This window comes from Uloborus diversus, chromosome 6 (genome assembly GCF_026930045.1).
Source record: "Uloborus diversus isolate 005 chromosome 6, Udiv.v.3.1, whole genome shotgun sequence".
NCBI classification, from domain to species: domain Eukaryota; kingdom Metazoa; phylum Arthropoda; class Arachnida; order Araneae; family Uloboridae; genus Uloborus; species Uloborus diversus.
In genome coordinates this window covers 100,392,150-100,412,326 of record NC_072736.1, presented here as the reverse complement: position 1 = coordinate 100,412,326, position 20,177 = coordinate 100,392,150, and the positions used below count along the sequence as shown (strand labels likewise).

Genomic DNA, 20,177 nt, shown 5'->3' with positions numbered 1-20,177 from the left:
GTATAAACTGTCTAAAATTAGTATAACTTAAAACCTTGATTGTTTCCAGGATGGTATTTTGAGATGTGTGCCCTGCTTAACGACATTATATAACACACAAGTTGTTCTCTAATAGAAAAACGGAGAAGCTAATTTTCAAGCGTGTAATTATTCAGTAAACGAAGTGTTCTTCAATATCCAACAAAAAAACCTAAAAAGTGTCGAATTTACTTTCAACTATAACTTCAATTCATCAAGAACTAATTTAAAATACTATAAATTATAATTCAAAAAAAGTTATTACTAAAAACTAATCTCTCAATTTTACCCCCAAAAATGTGTCTAAAGTTAGGAAACTAATACAATAGACTGTATTTAAATGAATTTAAATACTGATTCAGATTTTGGCAGTGTCATGTATTTTTTAATTTCAAAATTAACTCTATAGTATCAATTTTATCTATCAATTTTACCCCCAATAATATGTCTAAAGTTAGGAAACTAATACAATAGACTGAATTTGAATGAATTTTAATATTGTTTCAGATTTTGTCAATGTCATATATTTTTTTAATTGCAAAATTAACTCCTCAGGTACAAGCCTTAAGTTTGCATATAAGCACATGACAATCTGGAAGCCATTAAAATATGCTACTGAAGCTTTTCTTAATGTCCTTGTAATAAATATGTTTTTTTTAAAACAAAAATTACACAAATTAGATATATTGTAGTCTTTGAGCATAAACTGACTAAAATTAGCATAACTTAAAGCCTTGATGTTTTCCAGTATGGTATTTTCAGATGTGAGCCACTACTGCCCCGTTGAACGACATTATATAACACATAAGCTGTTCCGTAATAGAAAATCGGATAAGCTAATTTTCAAGCGTGTCATTAGTCAGTAAACGAAGTTTTCTTCAATATCTAACAGAAACACCTAAAAGTGTTTAATTTACTACCAGCAATAACTTCAATTCACAAAGAACTAACTTAAAATAGCACAAATCATTGTTCCTAAAAGGTTTTTACTAGAAACTAATCTGCCTGTTTTTACTCACAAAAACATATCCAAAGTTATGATACTAATATTATAAAGAGTGAACTTTAATGATTTAAAATACTGATTCAGATTTTGGTAATGTCACGTATTTTTTAATTATAAAATGAGCTCCTCAGGTACAAGCTTTAAGTTTTCATATAAACACATGACAATCTGGAAGTCATCAAAATGTACAATTGAAGGGTTTAACTTCATGTTCTTGTATTAAATACATGCACTAGTTTTTACCAACGGAAATTCTTATGTTTTAAACGTTTCTAACAAAAGTTGCAAAGCATCAACACTGAGAACGTGCTTCTGCGAAGTTATAACAAAAACACATAACATTAAGCCTAACTTTCTATCGATCAATCAACTGCTCGGACCGTTCTCGCATTGATTTCCAAGGATCGAAGGGCAAATCGATAATTCAAAATCACACACATGAAATGCATCGGACGAATACACATACCTGCAGGAATGCACTGTTGGATCTTGGGCCTCTGAAACAATCTCGGCATCGGCCATCATCACTTCATCGTCCCGCATCACCTCATCCTGCATGATGTCAGCGGTTGTCATGGTTACTGCAGAGCTGGAGCAAGGATCGCGATGCCGCTGCGTCGTTCCCCCCAATGATGATGTGTAGTTGGTGAAATTAGTAGATGACAGAAGAGTTTGTGGTTTCTTGCTCTACAGTTGAAATTTAAAGACGGATCCAAGACGTTTTTGTTACTCCTTGATTTGATGATTTTTTTTTTTTTTTTAACCTCTATGAATCCTGCTGTTGTCAGCAACACTAGTCCTCTTTGCTTCAACCGCTGATGAGTATTAAAACCTAAAACGTGGCACTAATTTGCTCCTTCTTAAAAGCAGCTCTTTTTTTTTCTCATGTCAGTTGCAACAGCTACAGCAATTAGTTCAATTTCTCAATGAAAGTAAAGTTAAGCTGTGGTTTCTTTCTTTGTCCATAAATCAGCGCAAATATCTTTGAAAAAAATTTTCAATGACCCATGAAATTCTGAATTCACACACAAGGTCTTAATCCCAAGCAACTAATTCTTTCCTTTATTCATCAGCTCAAAGTTCAATTCGAATTTTTAGTGACCGCAAGCTGTGATATTTTTATCCAAAAATTTCTTCATTTTTTTAAGCATAGAATTAACAGTTATTAGTTCCGTTGACTTGACAAAGTTTGAAATTTTTATATTTTATTATTATTCTTTTTTTGTGACTTGATAGTCAAACGACATGAATACTGTCACGAAACAACTTTTTGACAGTATTCGAAAAGGGATTCAAATAAAGGTTCAAAAAACAACATTGACAACTAAAATCATATGCAGTGGCAAGTAATGTCTTTCCAGTACCTCAAACCACTACACATTTTTCTTATTATCATCACTAAAGCTTAAAGCGTTTTTCTAATAATTTTACTGAAGTAACTAGTGTTATTTATCAGAAGTAGATCCCACAAAGGCCGATTTTTCAAATTCACAAAACAAGGAAAAGTTTCTTTAAGAATCGATTGTATACATGACTTGAAGAACTTCCTCGTAGAGATTGCACAATTTTTTTTTTTTTTTTTTGTAGTCACTTAATTTATATTTAAGTTATCCGTTTTTCAGCATCAAAGCATGAATAATACAATTTCAATTTGTTATTTATGAGAAAGTCTCAATATTGGCATAACATAACTTTTAACACAAAAATAAAAGAACATCCTCAGCGAAGAAAATCCATAATAGATTTGTTATTCGCCAAGAAAAAAAAATGAAGCATTACTTTCCTTGTTTTGAATTATTTATCGTTATATTTATAATTTGTAATCAGACATACTTACAAGACGTTACAAAAAATGCTAACCAATAAAATACAACTAAAGTTATATTTCTAAAAGATTCCACGAATCGAGTTCTTTCCAGAGTTAAAAACTGCAGATCGAACGCAAACGTCTGCCGAAGTTCTAAAGCACATTCCTATGCATACTTTTTCTGGAGGGATCAGAAGATGCGTGTGTAAATGCATGTCGGGAACTTTATTCCCAGAAATCAGCACTGTTTCTCCCAGGTGGCGCGGACATCGCCTCCGCATGAAAGTAAAGGAGGGTGGGATAGAGGAGTCCATTCGGAAGAGAGGTGACAATGTGGCTTTTTGCATCGCTCACCAGCTGAAGTACCGTTTAAAAAGTACAAAGCTTAACTGTGTTTCATATAACTCAGATTACTTATTAATAACACCAAAAAAGAAAAGTCTGAAAAATATTTCCCCTTTTTACCACTTCGAGTCGAAATTTCCTGATAATTATTGGTTTCGTATTGGCATAACCAGCTCAGACTTAAAGCCAGCTTTGGATGATAAATTTCAAACTTTTTTGTTTTTGCTGGTTCTAAACATTTTAGAAAGTAAAGGAAATTGTTAAAAAAAATATCGATTATTTTTAAAAAAGAAAGTTAGTGTCTGATGGAGGATCGATACTAAAATAATAGTGTTCTAAATCGGAAGAAAAGGATCTGAGTATGAAACTGATAACCTTACGTGAAAGAACAACTAAAATATTATTTCCGGTTGCCAAAATTTCCTAATATTGATCTGTTTTGTATTGACTTAACCCTCCTCTGGTTTGAGGTCAGCTTTGCATGACAAATTTTCAGCTATTTTGTTATAACAGTATTAAAAAAAAAATCATCCTAGAGACCCCTTTCTTTACAGCTATTGTTTTTAATTATTCGTTTATTCAATATTTATCAGGCTCATGCATTTCAACAACCAATATACACCAGTTATTTATTTATTTTAATGTACAAACAAGACATTTTTGTTGCATTAAGAGGGGAAATAACCTGAGTGGTGTCTGAATCCACAACCCGAATCTCACAGAGAAGTCGCAAAGCAAGAGCTTTTACCACTGGGCCACAAAGGCCGGTTTTCGTTTCGTTAATAAGGGTTTAGCTGCTCTGCGCGGATCCTTTTCTTTACGCATGCGCTATGAATTCTACTGAAACCATACCTTACACACACACACGCACACACACACACACACACACACACACACACACATATATATATATATATATATATATATATATATATATATATATATATATTAGAGTGCAGGCTGTCGGTCAGTTACCAAGCTATTCTAATTTAATTTATTGTAATTTTTTATTGTAGTAATATTTTTGAAATCAAATGCCATATACCGAAAGGTTATTTATTGTTTATCGATACCAATTTAAATTTATGAAAAATTCCTTTTTCTTATTTAATCCGTATTACTTTTCCCGCGGGTATGCACGCATGTCAGTCCGTTAACATGATTTTAACTTTTTTTTTAATCATCTAAAATGTATTTTAGAAATTCAACTATACCATTAAATTTAGCTCGAGGAAATCAATTAACTAGGAGAAAAAGTCTTTTTTTCCAATGGATATTTTGTGTTGTATGTTTGCAATGTCATTCAGTTGCCAATACGTTAGTCAGTTACCATCTTGTTGTAAATACTGCAAACTTTTCTTTTAACAATATTAAATTTAATAATCGTATTTTAATTGCTTATGTTTTGAGTAAACTTTTTTATTAGTTTTGCTTCTTAATTTCGGACATTTGCATTAATATATTTAGAAAAATTTCAGAAATGTCAATCAAATACCTTCATGTCAGTCAGTTACCAAGCTGTTCTAATTACTGTAATTCTTTATTGTAGAAATATTTTCGAACTTAAATGCCATTGGTCGAAAGGTTATTCATTGTTCTTTGATCTATTACTTTTCACACTGGTCATGTCAGTCAATAACATATGCTTTTAACTATTTTTCAAAAATTATCCAATATGTAATTTGGAGATTTAATTATGCCATGAAACTCAGCTTAAAAAGTACAGTATGCCAAGAGAAAATATCTTTTTAAAAATTTACATTTTGTAGTTTATGTTTTGCTCTGTGAATGTCTGTCAGTTACCCGTGTAATTGCCCGAATATTACTCAAATAAGAGTAAGAATAAATCAAAAAATCGTGATTAGCAGTTCTGTAACACAAGTCATAAATGTAATTGGATTGAATCTGCTCCAGAATTTTAACTTTATTGTTGTAGTAGGGATCCCAAATAAGACTAGAGTACTCGAGATTGAAGAGTACTCTAGTCTATCTAGTGCAAAAATAAAGCGTTTTAAGCGCTAGCTCTTTCGAAAAATCCCTGGTCTTACATTTAAGAAGACCAATAACCTTATGCCTTTGAAACGATGTTGTTAATATATTGCGTAAAATCAACCTCAGTACTAAAAGTGATATACAAATCCGTAACAAAATCAAAACGCGACTAACCTAACTGAACACTATTTGTTAACTTGATAAGGATGAATGAATAGCTCAGATATACCACTGTAACTCAAAACACTGCATTTATTAGCATTTAAATAAAGCTTAATCTCTATGCACCACTGGTGCAGATTATCCAAATCAATCTGTAAAAGAGAAACGGCAGAGATAGTACAAATACTTCGAAAGAGTTTTAAATAATCGGAGAACAAGACGTAGTCACAATAGTAAAAAGTATTACAAATATCGTTAATGAATAAAATAAAAATCAAGCATCCTAAATTAGAGCCTTGCGACATGCCAGAAGTATTAGTAAAATCACCCGAAACAGACTCTTGAAATAAACATAGAACATACGATAACTTAAACATGAACTTTTTTTTTAATTTAAAAATCAGGTTTTTGGGCATTAAAAAGTGCATTATATTTAAATATGTTTCCAATAAAGAAATTAAAAAAATAATAATAATAAATTAGAATTTAATTTATTAGCATAATTTTGAACGGTGATTAAAAAAAATACAGGGTGTTTCTGAACTCTTGGACAAATCTTTAAGGGGTGATAGTACATATCAGGACAAAAAATATAATAGCAAAAATAAGGGTCCCACACGTCTTCCGATGGAGATAGAAGCCATTAAAGTTTGGGGTCTAAAATTTCACATGATCATGAAAAATAGAAAAATTGGTCGATTCATTTGCGGTTTTCGCTAAAATTATTCTTTTTAATCAGTATTTTCTTCAAAATAAATTTTGAAGATGTCGTTTAAAAAATGCCGACGCGCTTTAGACTTCGGAATAACGAACAATTATTTTTACCGCTATTTTCAAATCTCATTAGATTTTTTCTAATGCTTGGGCTTAAACTTAAATTTTCAGCTCAAAATCAGAATCATTGGGCCTGATTAAGGCGCGCAAACTGAACTGTGTTCAGAAGTTGAAATACACTCTGTCACAAAAAAAAAAAATACATTAAACTAAAAGGAAACGAGTGATCTTCACGTAACTTAAAATGGATGTGGCCTATTACAAGATAAGGAAATGATTTCAAATTCAGAAAAAAAAATTATTAAGAAGGTATGACACAATAAACATTACAAAACCGTAAGTTGTATAGCCTCCTCTAGCAGCTTTACTAGACAAAACATGACTTAATATGAAGTAAAATAGGTTACCTATGACCACTGGGACTAAATCGGGATCCATCGTTGAAGATAACATGCCTCCTGTCTGTCACAACCCAGTTAATCAAGTGCAGCGAAAATCCAATCGACGAAAACCCAATCCATCGCAATGAACGCCGGTTCGAGATACCAGCGTCTTTCAGTCTGCTCAGGATTGTTTTTCTTGATACCATCGGATTCTTGGAAGGTGTTAAAATGACACTGAGCTAATGTTAGCGACCTTGTTAATACGGTAGTGGCCGCTCTTATGATGTGCGATCTTCGTGCTCATTTCTGTTTCTAGAATGCCTTAACCAAAAGCAATAAGAAGTGATTCATTCATTTTTACCTACACTAAGCTACTACCACATCACTTCGACTGAGGTGGCGGCAGATACGCACGTACAACCAACTTGCTTCTCTGAGATCTACTGTACGTCCCTTTAAGAAGTCCAACAATTGTTCGTATACCTCTAAAATGTCGTCCGAGTCACAATAGCGTCCTTACAACTCAACAGTCTCGTTTGAAGTGCCCTTTGACACAAGTTTTCACACTTTCAATCGTACCTATCTGCGCATCTTGTATGCGCATAGCGCGCTTACCCTTTCGTCACTGGCGTCGAAATTTAAATAATCTCTTGCCAAACTACATTCCTGCCAAGAGTTTGTTCGTTGCAGCTCAATTTATTCTTGATGCATACATGTTTTTGTGACTACGTGTATTTCAACCTTTGAAGACCAGTTTTCGCTGCTTAATCACTCCCAACGATTTGGATTTTTAGCTCAATATTTAAGTTTAAGTCCAAACATTAGAAAACATTTAATGAGATTCAAAAATACCGGTAAAAAATAGTTATTTGTTGCTCTAAAGTTTAAAGTGCCCTCTATCGGCATTTTTAAAGCCACATCTTCAAAATTTATCTTCAAGAAAATACTGATAAAAAGAATAATTTTAGCGAAAACCGTAAACGAATCGACCAAATGGGCGCCCATGTTGTTGTTTCTTCGGACCTCAGATAAATTCTCCCTCCGCCAACAGCCTCCATACCTCCAGATGATCCCTCGCAGTTTATGGGGCACACATGCTCTGCTTTCCACGATTAGTAGTTTTGTCTTTGGTATTCCACTTCTGGCATCCTTGGCATACTTTGCTCAAGGCATCCACGTCGAGAACTTACCAGTATCAGTGGAGATGGCAGTTACCACACTATTCAGAGAAGAGAATCCTCTTTCCTGCCATATTCCGTCAATAGGAAGCACCGCAGTCTGAAGAAACGTCTTCTTCCGAATACGAAATGCAGCTGTGACCATAGTTTCTTCCGCAAATTTGTTACAACTGGGAGCAGGGACTTTGTGTTATTGTTATATGCTGCTGGACTTGGTGGTTGAGGTAAGTTCATCACACTCATGAAATGGCTGACTTCCCATTATCCACACCCAGCTTGAAGCAGAACCTGAACTAGCAGCAGAATTCTGTACATCAGACTTTTCCAAAACTGGAATATTTGAGGATTGTTTAGCATTTTTATGCTGATTTGCAACAAAAACTCGCTTTTTTATGCGTTTGCTTCGTGCTTTAGAGCCCATTTTTAGTGCTATTCACTCTTTCAAGCGAAACAAACTACTAAATTGAAATCAAATAGAAAAACGAAGAATTACAAAAGCGTGCAGATTTAAGAATGTAAACAAACTAAGTGCGACATACAGATAAAAGGGTGGGGTATATGACATTAGTTCCCAGTTAAACTCTGTTGTCACTACTGGTTTATGATTTTAAATGATGTTTTTAAAATAAACATTAATGAAAATTTAAAAGTTAAGCGGTTTTTTTTCTTCAAATATTTGCGAAAATACTAGTTAGGCCTTACAAGACGAGAAACCAAAACAATTTCTTTTTAATAGAGACATTTCGAAAACATGTTGAAACTTTTGTTACTACTGAAAAGTTTTTCTCGATCTTTATGTCCTCTGTTAGCTAAGGATTTCGAGCATATTTCAGGACCAAAAAAAAGAAGCCAATTTTGGTCGATTTTTGCGATTTGAAACCTTTACGTATGCCTTAAAGAATACCAAAGTCAACTGCACCAAACACTTTTGTAAAAACAGTGTAAACAACATCAATTTGGCCACTGTTTTCAAATCAAGAAATTATTTATTAGTTAAACAAAATAAGTTGGTACTCACATTATAACGATTAGGGAAAAAACAATACTGAGCAGATGAGATTTAATTTTTTACTTGATGAAAAAGATATTTATGTATAACAATTTCTAAACTTTTCGAAAATGGACTCAAAGTTGCAATTAGGCGGTAATGTCTGCATTAATTTTTATTTCCAATATTAAAGACAGGAATATTTTTACATGCTTCCAAGCATCATGGAATGTGTTCGTTTTTAAAGAAAGGTTTAACAAAATAAGGAGAGGATAGATTAGCCCATCAGCGCAATCTTTAACGATAAAAGAAGGCACATTATCAACCCCATTGGTTGAAGAGGACTTTAAAGCGTTAATTGCAAAAATCAACTCATCATTGGTAATACTTTCAGCTTTAATTAGGTCCCAAACATTGTTTTCATAAAGACTAAAATATCTGTCTAGTACTACTAGCTTGATAAACAGAGCTAAAATAGTTGGAGAATGTCCCAGCAATATCTCTATCACCATCGTAGCACACATTGTTGTAAAATATTTTGTTAGGCGGGGAGTAGTTTTTTTATTAAAATAAGACCACAACTTTTTAGGATCAGAAATAAAATTATTTTCAGTTATACGCAAATATTTACTGTGTTCATCATTTATCCTTTTTGTAATATTTGAACTCCGAGTCCTAAATTTGCTAAGCACATTGAGATCGTCACTTCTTAAACCAATTTGCGAACTCTATTCGTATGCTTTATCAACCTTTTAGTTTCAGTTAAGTACCAAAAAGGAAGTTTTCTGTTTTTGATTTTAATGGCAACAGTTTGATTAAAAATATGAATAAAATATCATAAAATCCAGATACTGCCAAATTAACATCTTTAAAAGTATTTTAAAAATTCCAGTCAATTTCAAAAAGCATGCAAAACATTTTTGAAAAATTAGCTTTCTTAAAAGCATGGTTAACACTTATCGCACAACGCTTTAAATAACGAGCGAGCATAAAATGAACTGGCTATTGCAAGAGCAGGATGACGCAAATCTTCCAAAACAAAAACAAAATATCACAATACTAAATCTTAATATATAAAAATCAATGTCCTGAGATAACATATATATATATATATATATATATATATATATATATATATATATATATCAACGCACAGCCGAAACCGCTGAAGCTTCAGACTTGAAATTTGGCAGGCATGTCCGCATGATTGCAAAAGTAACCACTAAGAAAGGATTTTTCGAAATCTCAATTAGTTCAGGAGAAATTAATTAAAACCCCTTAATTTCTGCGAAATTAAAAACCTGTCATTGAAATTCAAATCCCTTATTTTCGAAAGCTTTCCTCCATTCAAATCATTATTCAGTACTTCATCTCAACTTTTGGTCGATAGCGAACTATAAATTTGATATTGTTTTTGTCTCTCACGTGATTCTTCGAGGCTTTTCTCAAGTCAAATCATAATGTTTCTGTCTTTTGCTTTTATTTTTTCAAAACTAGAAACGAAGTTTTTAAGAACATCATCACAGGCGGACTATCCTTTTGAATTTAGAAGAGTGCAGTTTCCTGTTAAAGTTTGCTTTGCAATAACCATTAATAAGTCACAAGGTCAGACATAAAAAGTAGCAGGGATCGATTTAAGAGAAGACTTTTTTTCACACGACCAATGTTATGTAGCTTGCTCCAAAGCCAGTTCATCAAGCAGTTTAATAATTTTAGCACCAGAAAAAAAAAACTAAAAATGTTGTATACAAAGAAGTTCTAGCTTAAACATAGGTATAACAATAAAATGTGGATGACCTGTGTTTGCAAAGATAATCAATATTTTAAAAGGATCGTTAATAACAGTTAAAGATCGGTTAAGGACAAGGGCATATATATATATAAGGAGTCCAGGGTCCCCGGGATCCTCCCCAAATTAGAAAAAGTTATAGGTAATAAGTAATTATTATAGGGGATTTTCGAAACTAGGTGCACCAAGCACTGTTAACCCCTGCTAATTCCATTATCCGAGCAATGCCGGGTTGTTGAGTTTTTACTTATATGCAGAGATTACTCAGTGGGAATGGCCAAATATATTTTATTATAAAAGACACAATCACATTACAAACACATAAGACCAAACATTTTTACTTGAACTAATTTTGTACGTTCTGAAGATATAATATTTTAACTGTGTTGCCAACCTAAGACAACTAAACATTAATAATTATTTCTTAACACACCCTCTTAATTATTAATGCTTTAGGCATGCTTAAAATAAAAACTTTAAGAAAAATAAGTTAAACAATATCGAATTCAAACATAATTTTACTCTTCAGAAGAAAAATAAATAAAACTAGCCAGTCACTTTTTAGAAGAAAGGTCATACAACCAATTTAGATTTAAATTTCTGAAATTTGTTAAACCCCAATGCTTTAGTAAAAATATCTGCAATTTGTAGTTCAGTTGGACAATAATTTACTTTAATTAAACCCTCTTCTACTTTTACTTTCTTCTATATCTTAATATATAAAAATCAATGTCCTGAGATAATATATATACATATATATATATACATATATATATATATATATATATCAACGCACAGCCGAAACCGCTGAAGCTTCAGACTTGAAATTTGGCAGGCATGTCCGCATGATTACGAAAGTAACCACTAAAAAAGGATTTTTCGAAATCTCAATTAGTTCGGGAGAAATTAATTAAAACCTCTTAATTTCTGAGAAATTAAAACCTGTCATTGAATTCAAATCCCTTATTTTCGAAGGCTTTCCTCCATTCAAATCATTATTCAGTACTTCATCTCAACTTTTGGTCGATAGCGAACTATAAATTTGATATTGTTTTTGTTTCTCACGTGGTTCTTCGAGGCTTTTCTCAAGTCAAATCATAATGTTTCTGTCTATTGCTTTCATTTCTTCAAAACTAGAAACGAAGTTTTTAAGAACATCATCACAGGCGAACTATCCTTTTGAATTTAGAAGAGTACAGTTTCTTGTTAAAGTTTGCTTTGCAATAACCATTAATAAATCACAAGGACAGACATTAAAAGTAGCAGGGACCAATTTAAGAGAAGACTTTTTTTCACATGGCCAATGTTATGTAGCTTTCTCCAAAGTCAGTTCATCAAGCAGCTTAATAATTTTAGCACCAGAAAAAAACTAGTATGTTGTGGCCATCACTAAACTTTCTTCTATATTTTTCTTTTTTTTTTTTCTGATCCCTCCCCATGCTTGACGAGGAAGCAATATTCCCAACAAAAACAAAATGACACATGCAAAAACTTGACGACTATCCCAATGTCTGAATTATTGCAAAAGCAAAGCAAAGAGCGAAAATTGAAAGTTATTTTAAAAGCCTTGCTTGAATGAATTACAAATATTTTATTTGTTAACAAACATAAGATGGCAACAGTTCAAAATTTTAAATCATTGAGATAATATTTCCTATCATTTCCATACAATTAAAATCACGAGAAATACGCAGACGACAATCTATTGAGATTTATCTTTCTTATTGTTGCATTAATAAAAATATTTTTATTCGCAAAAAAAAAAAAAAAAAAAAAAAAAATCAACACCTCTTGGAGCGATCGGCGTCAAAATAGAACCAAAGCCTGTTTACATATGGATTCACATATATTCCAAATTTCAACCAGAACGTAGCATTACTTCTTGAGATAGGGCACTCAAAATGGAAAAAAAGAACGGGTGATTGCGCTACCCCCCTTTTAGCTGTTGACACAAAAATAAAATCAGTTCTTATACCCACTAAGGGCTACTTGCCGATAAATTTTTCTTTCATTCCGTTCATTATTTCTTGAGATACAGCAGTCACAATTGACGACAAAAAACGTTCTACAGCTCAACCCCCGTTTGAGTTATTGACACCAAAATTGAATCAGCACTTGTTCCTGTTAATACCAACATATGGACCAAATTTTGTTTGATTCCGCCAGTAACTTCGTGAGGAATAGCAAGCACGCGTAACTCGAAAAACGTCCCATTGCTCCACCCCCCTTGGAGGAATTCGCGCCAAAAACTAATGGGCACAAGTTCACATAGGGGCACATATGTGTACTGAATTTCGTTCGATTTCATGCGGTAGTTTTTGTTGTAGAGCGGCCACAAAAAACTGGTCACACACAGACGTGACACACATACATACACACACACACACACACACACACATACATACACACACACACACACACACACACATACATACACACACACACACAGACAGACAGACATTTTCCAAAAATGGTCGAAATGGACTCAGCACACCTCAAAACGTTCGAATCCGTCAAAATTCGAAATTCGAAAATTTGCACGAATCCAATACTTTCTTCTATATATTAGATATAGAAGAAAGTAAAAACTAAAAATGTTGTATACAAAGAAGTTCTTGCTTAAACATAGGTATATCAATAAAATGTGGATGGCCTGTGTTTGCAAAGATAATCAATATTTTAAAAGGATCGTTAATAACAGTTAAAGATCGGTTAAGGACAAGGGCATATATATATATAAGGAGTCCAGGGTCCCCGGGATCCTCCCCAAATTAGAAAAAGTTATAGGTAATAAGTAATTATTATAGGGGATTTTCGAAACTAGGTGCACCAAGCACTGTTAACCCCTGCTAATTCCATTATCCGAGCAATGCCGGGTTGTTGAGTTTTTACTTATATGCAGAGATTACTCAGTGGGAATGGCCAAATATATTTTATTATAAAAGACACAATCACATTGTAAACACATAAGACCAAACATTTTTACTTGAACTAATTTTGTACGTTCTGAAGATATAATATTTTAACTGTGTTGCCAACCTAAGACAACTAAACATTAATAATTATTTCTTAACACACCCTCTTAATTATTAATGCTTTAGGCATGCTTAAAATAAAAACTTTAAGAAAAATAAGTTAAACAATATCGAATTCAAACATAATTTTACTCTTCAGAAGAAAAATAAATAAAACTAGCCAGTCACTTTTTAGAAGTAAGGTCATACAACCAATTTAGATTTAAATTTCTGAAATTTGTTAAACCCCAATGCTTTAGTAAAAATATCTGCAATTTGTAGTTCAGTTGGACAATAATTTACTTTAATTAAACCCTCTTCTACTTTTACTTTCTCCTATATCTTAATATATAAAAATCAATGTCCTGAGATAATATATATACATATATATATATACATATATATATATATATATATATATATATATATATATATCAACGCACAGCCGAAACCGCTGAAGCTTCAGACTTGAAATTTGGCAGGCATGTCCGCATGATTACGAAAGTAACCACTAAGAAAGGATTTTTCGAAATCTCAATTAGTTCGGGAGAAATTAATTAAAACCTCTTAATTTCTGAGAAATTAAAACCTGTCATTGAATTCAAATCCCTTATTTTCGAAGGCTTTCCTCCATTCAAATCATTATTCAGTACTTCATCTCAACTTTTGGTCGATAGCGAACTATAAATTTGATATTGTTTTTGTTTCTCACGTGGTTCTTCGAGGCTTTTCTCAAGTCAAATCATAATGTTTCTGTCTATTGCTTTCATTTCTTCAAAACTAGAAACGAAGTTTTTAAGAACATCATCACAGGCGAACTATCCTTTTGAATTTAGAAGAGTACAGTTTCCTGTTAAAGTTTGCTTTGCAATAACCATTAATAAATCACAAGGACAGACATTAAAAGTAGCAGGGACCAATTTAAGAGAAGACTTTTTTTCACATGGCCAATGTTATGTAGCTTTCTCCAAAGTCAGTTCATCAAGCAGCTTAATAATTTTAGCACCAGAAAAAAACTAGTATGTTGTGGCCATCACTAAACTTTCTTCTATATTTTTCTTTTTTTTTTTTTTCTGATCCCTCCCCATGCTTGACGAGGAAGCAATATTCCCAACAAAAACAAAATGACACATGCAAAAACTTGACGACTATCCCAATGTCTGAATTATTGCAAAAGCAAAGCAAAGAGCGAAAATTGAAAGTTATTTTAAAAGCCTTGCTTGAATGAATTACAAATATTTTATTTGTTAACAAACATAAGATGGCAACTGTTCAAAATTTTAAATCATTGAGATAATATTTCCTATCATTTCCATACAATTAAAATCACGAGAAATACGCAGACGACAATCTATCGAGATTTATCTTTCTTATTGTTGCATTAATAAAAATATTTTTATTCGCAAAAAAAAAAAAAAAAAAAAAAAAAAAATCAACACCTCTTGGAGCGATCGGCGTCAAAATAGAACCAAAGCCTGTTTACATATGGATTCACATATATTCCAAATTTCAACCAGAACGTAGCATTACTTCTTGAGATAGGGCACTCAAAATGGAAAAAAAGAACGGGTGATTGCGCTACCCCCCTTTTAGCTGTTGACACAAAAATAAAATCAGTTCTTATACCCACTAAGGGCTACTTGCCGATAAATTTTTCTTTCATTCCGTTCATTATTTCTTGAGATACAGCAGTCACAATTGACGACAAAAAACGTTCTACAGCTCAACCCCCGTTTGAGTTATTGACACCAAAATTGAATCAGCACTTGTTCCTGTTAATACCAACATATGGACCAAATTTTGTTTGATTCCGCCAGTAACTTCGTGAGGAATAGCAAGCACGCGTAACTCGAAAAACGTCCCATTGCTCCACCCCCCTTGGAGGAATTCGCGCCAAAAACTAATGGGCACAAGTTCACTTAGGGGCACATATGTGTACTAAATTTCGTTCGATTTCATGCGGTAGTTTTTGTTGTAGAGCGGCCACAAAAAACTGGTCACACACAGACGTGACACACATACATACACACACACACACACACACACATACATACACACACACACACAGACAGACAGACATTTTCCAAAAATGGTCGAAATGGACTCAGCACACCTCAAAACGTTCGAATCCGTCAAAATTCGAAATTCGAAAATTTGCACGAATCCAATACTTTCTTCTATATATTAGATATAGAAGAAAGTAAAAACTAAAAATGTTGTATACAAAGAAGTTCTTGCTTAAACATAGGTATATCAATAAAATGTGGATGGCCTGTGTTTGCAAAGATAATCAATACTTTAAAAGGATCGTTAATAACAGTTAAAGATCGGTTAAGGACAAAGGCATATATGTAAGGAGTTCAGGGGCCACGGGATCCTCCCCAAATTAGAAAAAGTTATAGGTAATAAGTAATTATTATAGGGGATTTTCGAAACTAGGTGCACCAAGCACTGTTAACCCCTGCTAATTCCATTACCCGAGCAATGCCGGGTACGGGAATGCTAGTCTAATATATAGAAGAAAGTATTGGATTCGTGCAAATTTTCGAATTTCGAATTTTGACGGATTCGAACGTTTTGAGGTGTGCTGAGTCCATTTCGACCATTTTTGGAAAATGTCTGTCTGTCTGTGTGTGTGTGTGTGTGTATGTATGTGTGTGTGTGTGTATGTATGTGTGTCACGTCTGTGTGTGACCAGTTTTTTGTGGCCGCTCTACAACAAAAACTACCGCATGAAATCGAACGAAATTTAGTACACATATGTGCCCCTATGTGAACTTGTGCCCATTAGTTTTTGGCGCGAATTCCTCCAAGGGGGGTGGAGCAATGGGACGTTTTTCGAGTTACGCGTGCTTGCTATTCCTCAGGAAGTAACTGGCGGAATCAAACAAAATTTGGTCCATATGTTGGTATTAACAGGAACAGGTGCTGATTCAATTTTGGTGTCAATAACTCAAACGGGGGTTGAGCTATAGAACGTTTTTTGTCGTCAATTGTGACTGCTGTATCTCAAGAAATAATGAACGGAATGAAAGAAACATTTATCGGCAAGTAGCCCTTAGTGGGTATAAGAACTGATTTTATTTTTGTGTCAACAGCTAAAAAGGGGGTAGCGCAATCACCCGTTCTTTTTTTCCATTTTGAGTGCCCTATCTCAAGAAGTAATGCTACGTTCTGGTTGAAATTTGGAATATATGTGAATCCATATGTAAACAGGCTTTGGCTCAATTTTGACGCCGATCGCTCCAAGAGGTGTTGATTTTTTTTTTTTTTTTTTTTTTTTTTTGGGAATAAAAATAGCATTATTAATGCAGCAATAAGAAAGATAAATCGTAATAGATTGTCGTCTGAGTATTTCTCGTGATTTTAATTGTATGGAAATGATCGGAAATATTATCTCAATGATTTAAAATTATTAACTGTTGCCATCTTATGTTTGTTAATAAATAAAATATTTGTAATTAATTCAAGTAAGGCTTTTAAAGTAACTTTCAATTTTCGCTCTTTGTTTTGTTTTTACAATAATTCAGACATTGGGATGGTCGTCAAGTTTTTGCATGTGTAATTTTGTTTTTGTTAGGAATATTGCTTCCTCGTCAAGCATGGGGAGGGATCAGAAAAAGGAAAAATATAGAAGAAAGTTTCGTGATGGCCACAACATACTAGTTTCTTTTATGTAATGAAATCTAACATCTATATGTTTGCTACGTCTGTTAAATATCCCATTTTTAATTAAAGTAATAGCACTTTGATTATCAACGTTTAAAGTTACAGATATACTTTCACTAGTTATTTCTTCAATTAGAGTTTTGAGGTACATAAGTTCTCGACAACACTCTGCTGCTTCTATGCATTCTGCCTCAGTGCTGGAGGTAGCAACAATTGACTGTCTTCTTGAGCACCAACTAATAGGTCCACCACAATAATAAATCACATATCCCGTAGTACTTCTACGTGTTTCACGATCTCCTGCATAATCTGCGTCACAATAACCAATAAGTTCTTTGTCAGTACTTTCTTTGGAGTAAGATATTCCTAAGCTTGAACTTCCTCTTAAATATCTGAGAGTTCTTTTTAAATTTATGACATCTTCTTTTGATGGATTTTCAAGATGTCGACTGTTAGAATTCACTGCAAAAGATAAATCAGGTCTTGTTCTGCATGACAAATATAAAAGACTACCTATTGCTTCTCGAAAAGGAAAAACAACTTCTCCTGATTTTTCTGTTTCATCAACCGATGTTTTCAGTAATGGTGTATTAACTGGCTTTGAATCTTGCATGTTATATTTTTGAAGTACTTGATCAGCACAAGCTTCTTGAAGAATTTTCAATTTATCAGAACTTGATTCCAGTTGAATCCCTAAAAATGAATCTGGTTTATCACAAGATGTTATGTCAAAATCCTTTTTCAAAATATTCAAGAATTCATCAAGTTTACATTTATCAGGTCCAATAAGAATACCGTCATCAACATAAAAAGCCAATATTATGTCATTTCCGATGAAAATACACTGTTCAGATTTAATTTGACGAAAGTTTTTGCTTCTCAAAAAATCAGTTAATCTTTCATTTCATTTCAAAGGAGCTTGTTTTAATCCATACAATGATTTTTTCATGTTTGCATATTTTAGACTCATCTTCGTAACCTTTTGGCATTCTCATAAATATCTCTTCATCCAGTTCTCCATATAAAAAAAGCAGTTTTAATGTCAAACTTCATTATGTGATAATCTCTTTTCACTGTCAATCCAAACAAAATTCTTAAGGATGAAATGCTCACAACTGGGCTAAAAGTTTGTTCGTAATGTATTCCATAACTTTGTTCACAACCTCTCACAACTAATCTTGCTCTGTATGTATTATCGTTTTTGATTTTAAATACCCATTTATTACTTAGAATCTTTTTGTTTCTTGCAACACTTCTGACAACAACTTCCCAAACTTCATTCTTTTCCAATGATTTCTTTTCATCTTCTATTGCTTTCTTCCACTTTTCTTTATCTGGTCCTTTTACTGCTTCTTCGTACGTGAGCAAAACATAATCGCTTAAATATTTAGGTAATTTTCTATTTCTTTTACCACGTCCAAAGTTTTTAGCATTTTCTTCGGATTCATCATTTGTATCAGATAATTCTGATTCTACGCAGTTATCTTCATTTATATCTTCATTTTCTTTATTTTCCACTTCACTTTCTTCCTTTTTAATCTTTTTAATTTCACTTTCTTCGTTTTTATCTTCATTTTCTTTGCTTTTATCTTTAGGGTGATTCCATAGTGACTAACGTAACATTCGCAGCTGATTTTCAAACTCTTTTTACTTACACCGGGAGTAAAAATAAATGTGTTTTGGTTTAATATGCAGATTTAAAATGTACAAGGTGACTATTTTTCATTTCTACCAAGAAGTTGAAGCAAAATAAGCGCTGGCAGGTGTTTTTTCACCAAAAAAGGCATCGTGACTAACGTAACATTTTTGCAACCCTGAGAAACAATGCTTATGTTTCGAGGCTAATTTTTCTGAAACTTACGCATGCATTTAAAATTGGCCGATATATTTGTAAGAAGTAAACAATTTATTTTTAAAAATGTACTACAGATTTGTTAGAGAGGAATCTTTTTTGGCCTTTAATGGTATTTTTACGAAAAACTGTGTGTGACTAACGTAACGTGACTAACGTAACCATCGAATAACAAGCAATGAATGCATATAAAAAACTTTTTGTAATTAATTTCTTGCTCTTATAGTACTTTTATTTTTTAGGAACCTATTTTGTGTTGCATTATGGTTCTTTCTTTACTTTTTTTCTTTATTAGTGTAAGAAATTGAATGGAAGGTATCAGTTCAATTAACTCAATTTGAATGTGCGAAAAAATAAACAAATAAAGAAAACTGCTTTTAAAAACCGAATAACATCATTCTTGGGCTAATTAAATCCTATATATCTGTCATTTAAAAAATAAATTTTATGCAAATTGATAGTTTCATCGAATTCTAGTATTCTGCCGATATACTAGTTATCGTCACAAGAAACTCCGTAGTACTTTTCAATGGCATATTATTTTTTAAAGTTTTCTGATTCATCGAACGACTAGTGTTGTGCATACTTTTGAATTAAAATGTAATATTGAAGAAAAAAAAATATTCGAACGTTTTTTCAAAATGCATTTTAATTCCAGACATCACCGCAAATGTTTGAATTTCTAAATGATCATTCTTGCATTTTCTGAAATGTATGGCAGCAGCGCTTATTGTCACTTTATCATATAACATCTTCAAATGTTTTCCAACTAGCAGCCATTACTTCATTTTAATAATGTATTTTCTAAAAAATAGAGACGTTCTCCTTTGTTAGGACAGTATTTCTATTATCTTAATTTTTAAGTTTGGATTCTTGTGTTGAATGTACATTCAGCAGAGTACTCATTTTGTTTTACTCACTTTTTTTCCTTTTTTAATAATTCTTTAAATTGGAAGTATCTTTATAAAGACCTTTAAAAAAGTATTTTTCTAAGTAAACAAAAGGTCTATACAATGTAATTTTACTGGTATTTTTCAACCTTTATATTTTTAATCAATATAGAATGCCTACATGTTCAAAATTGTTCATGAAAATGTACATTAAATTAAATAAGTTTTAAATATTAGCAGTCATTTTTAAAATGTTACGTTAGTCACATGCAAACTGTTACGTTAGTCACAGCTCAAATGTTACGTTAGT

General features: G+C 32.6%; 1 protein-coding gene across 1 annotated transcript in view; it reads right to left on the bottom strand.

Annotated features, from left to right (window-relative positions):
- The window catches only part of LOC129224014 (leukocyte tyrosine kinase receptor-like), a 208,518-nt gene extending 205,473 nt beyond the window's left edge, over nucleotides 1-3,045 (bottom strand). Inside the window, exon 1 of the mRNA XM_054858410.1 lies at nucleotides 1,491-3,045. Within this exon, the coding sequence (XP_054714385.1) occupies nucleotides 1,491-1,539 (49 nt within the window). The 5' untranslated portion in view covers nucleotides 1,540-3,045. The remainder of the gene's footprint in view (nucleotides 1-1,490) is intronic.
- Between the last annotated feature and the right edge of the window lie 17,132 nt (nucleotides 3,046-20,177).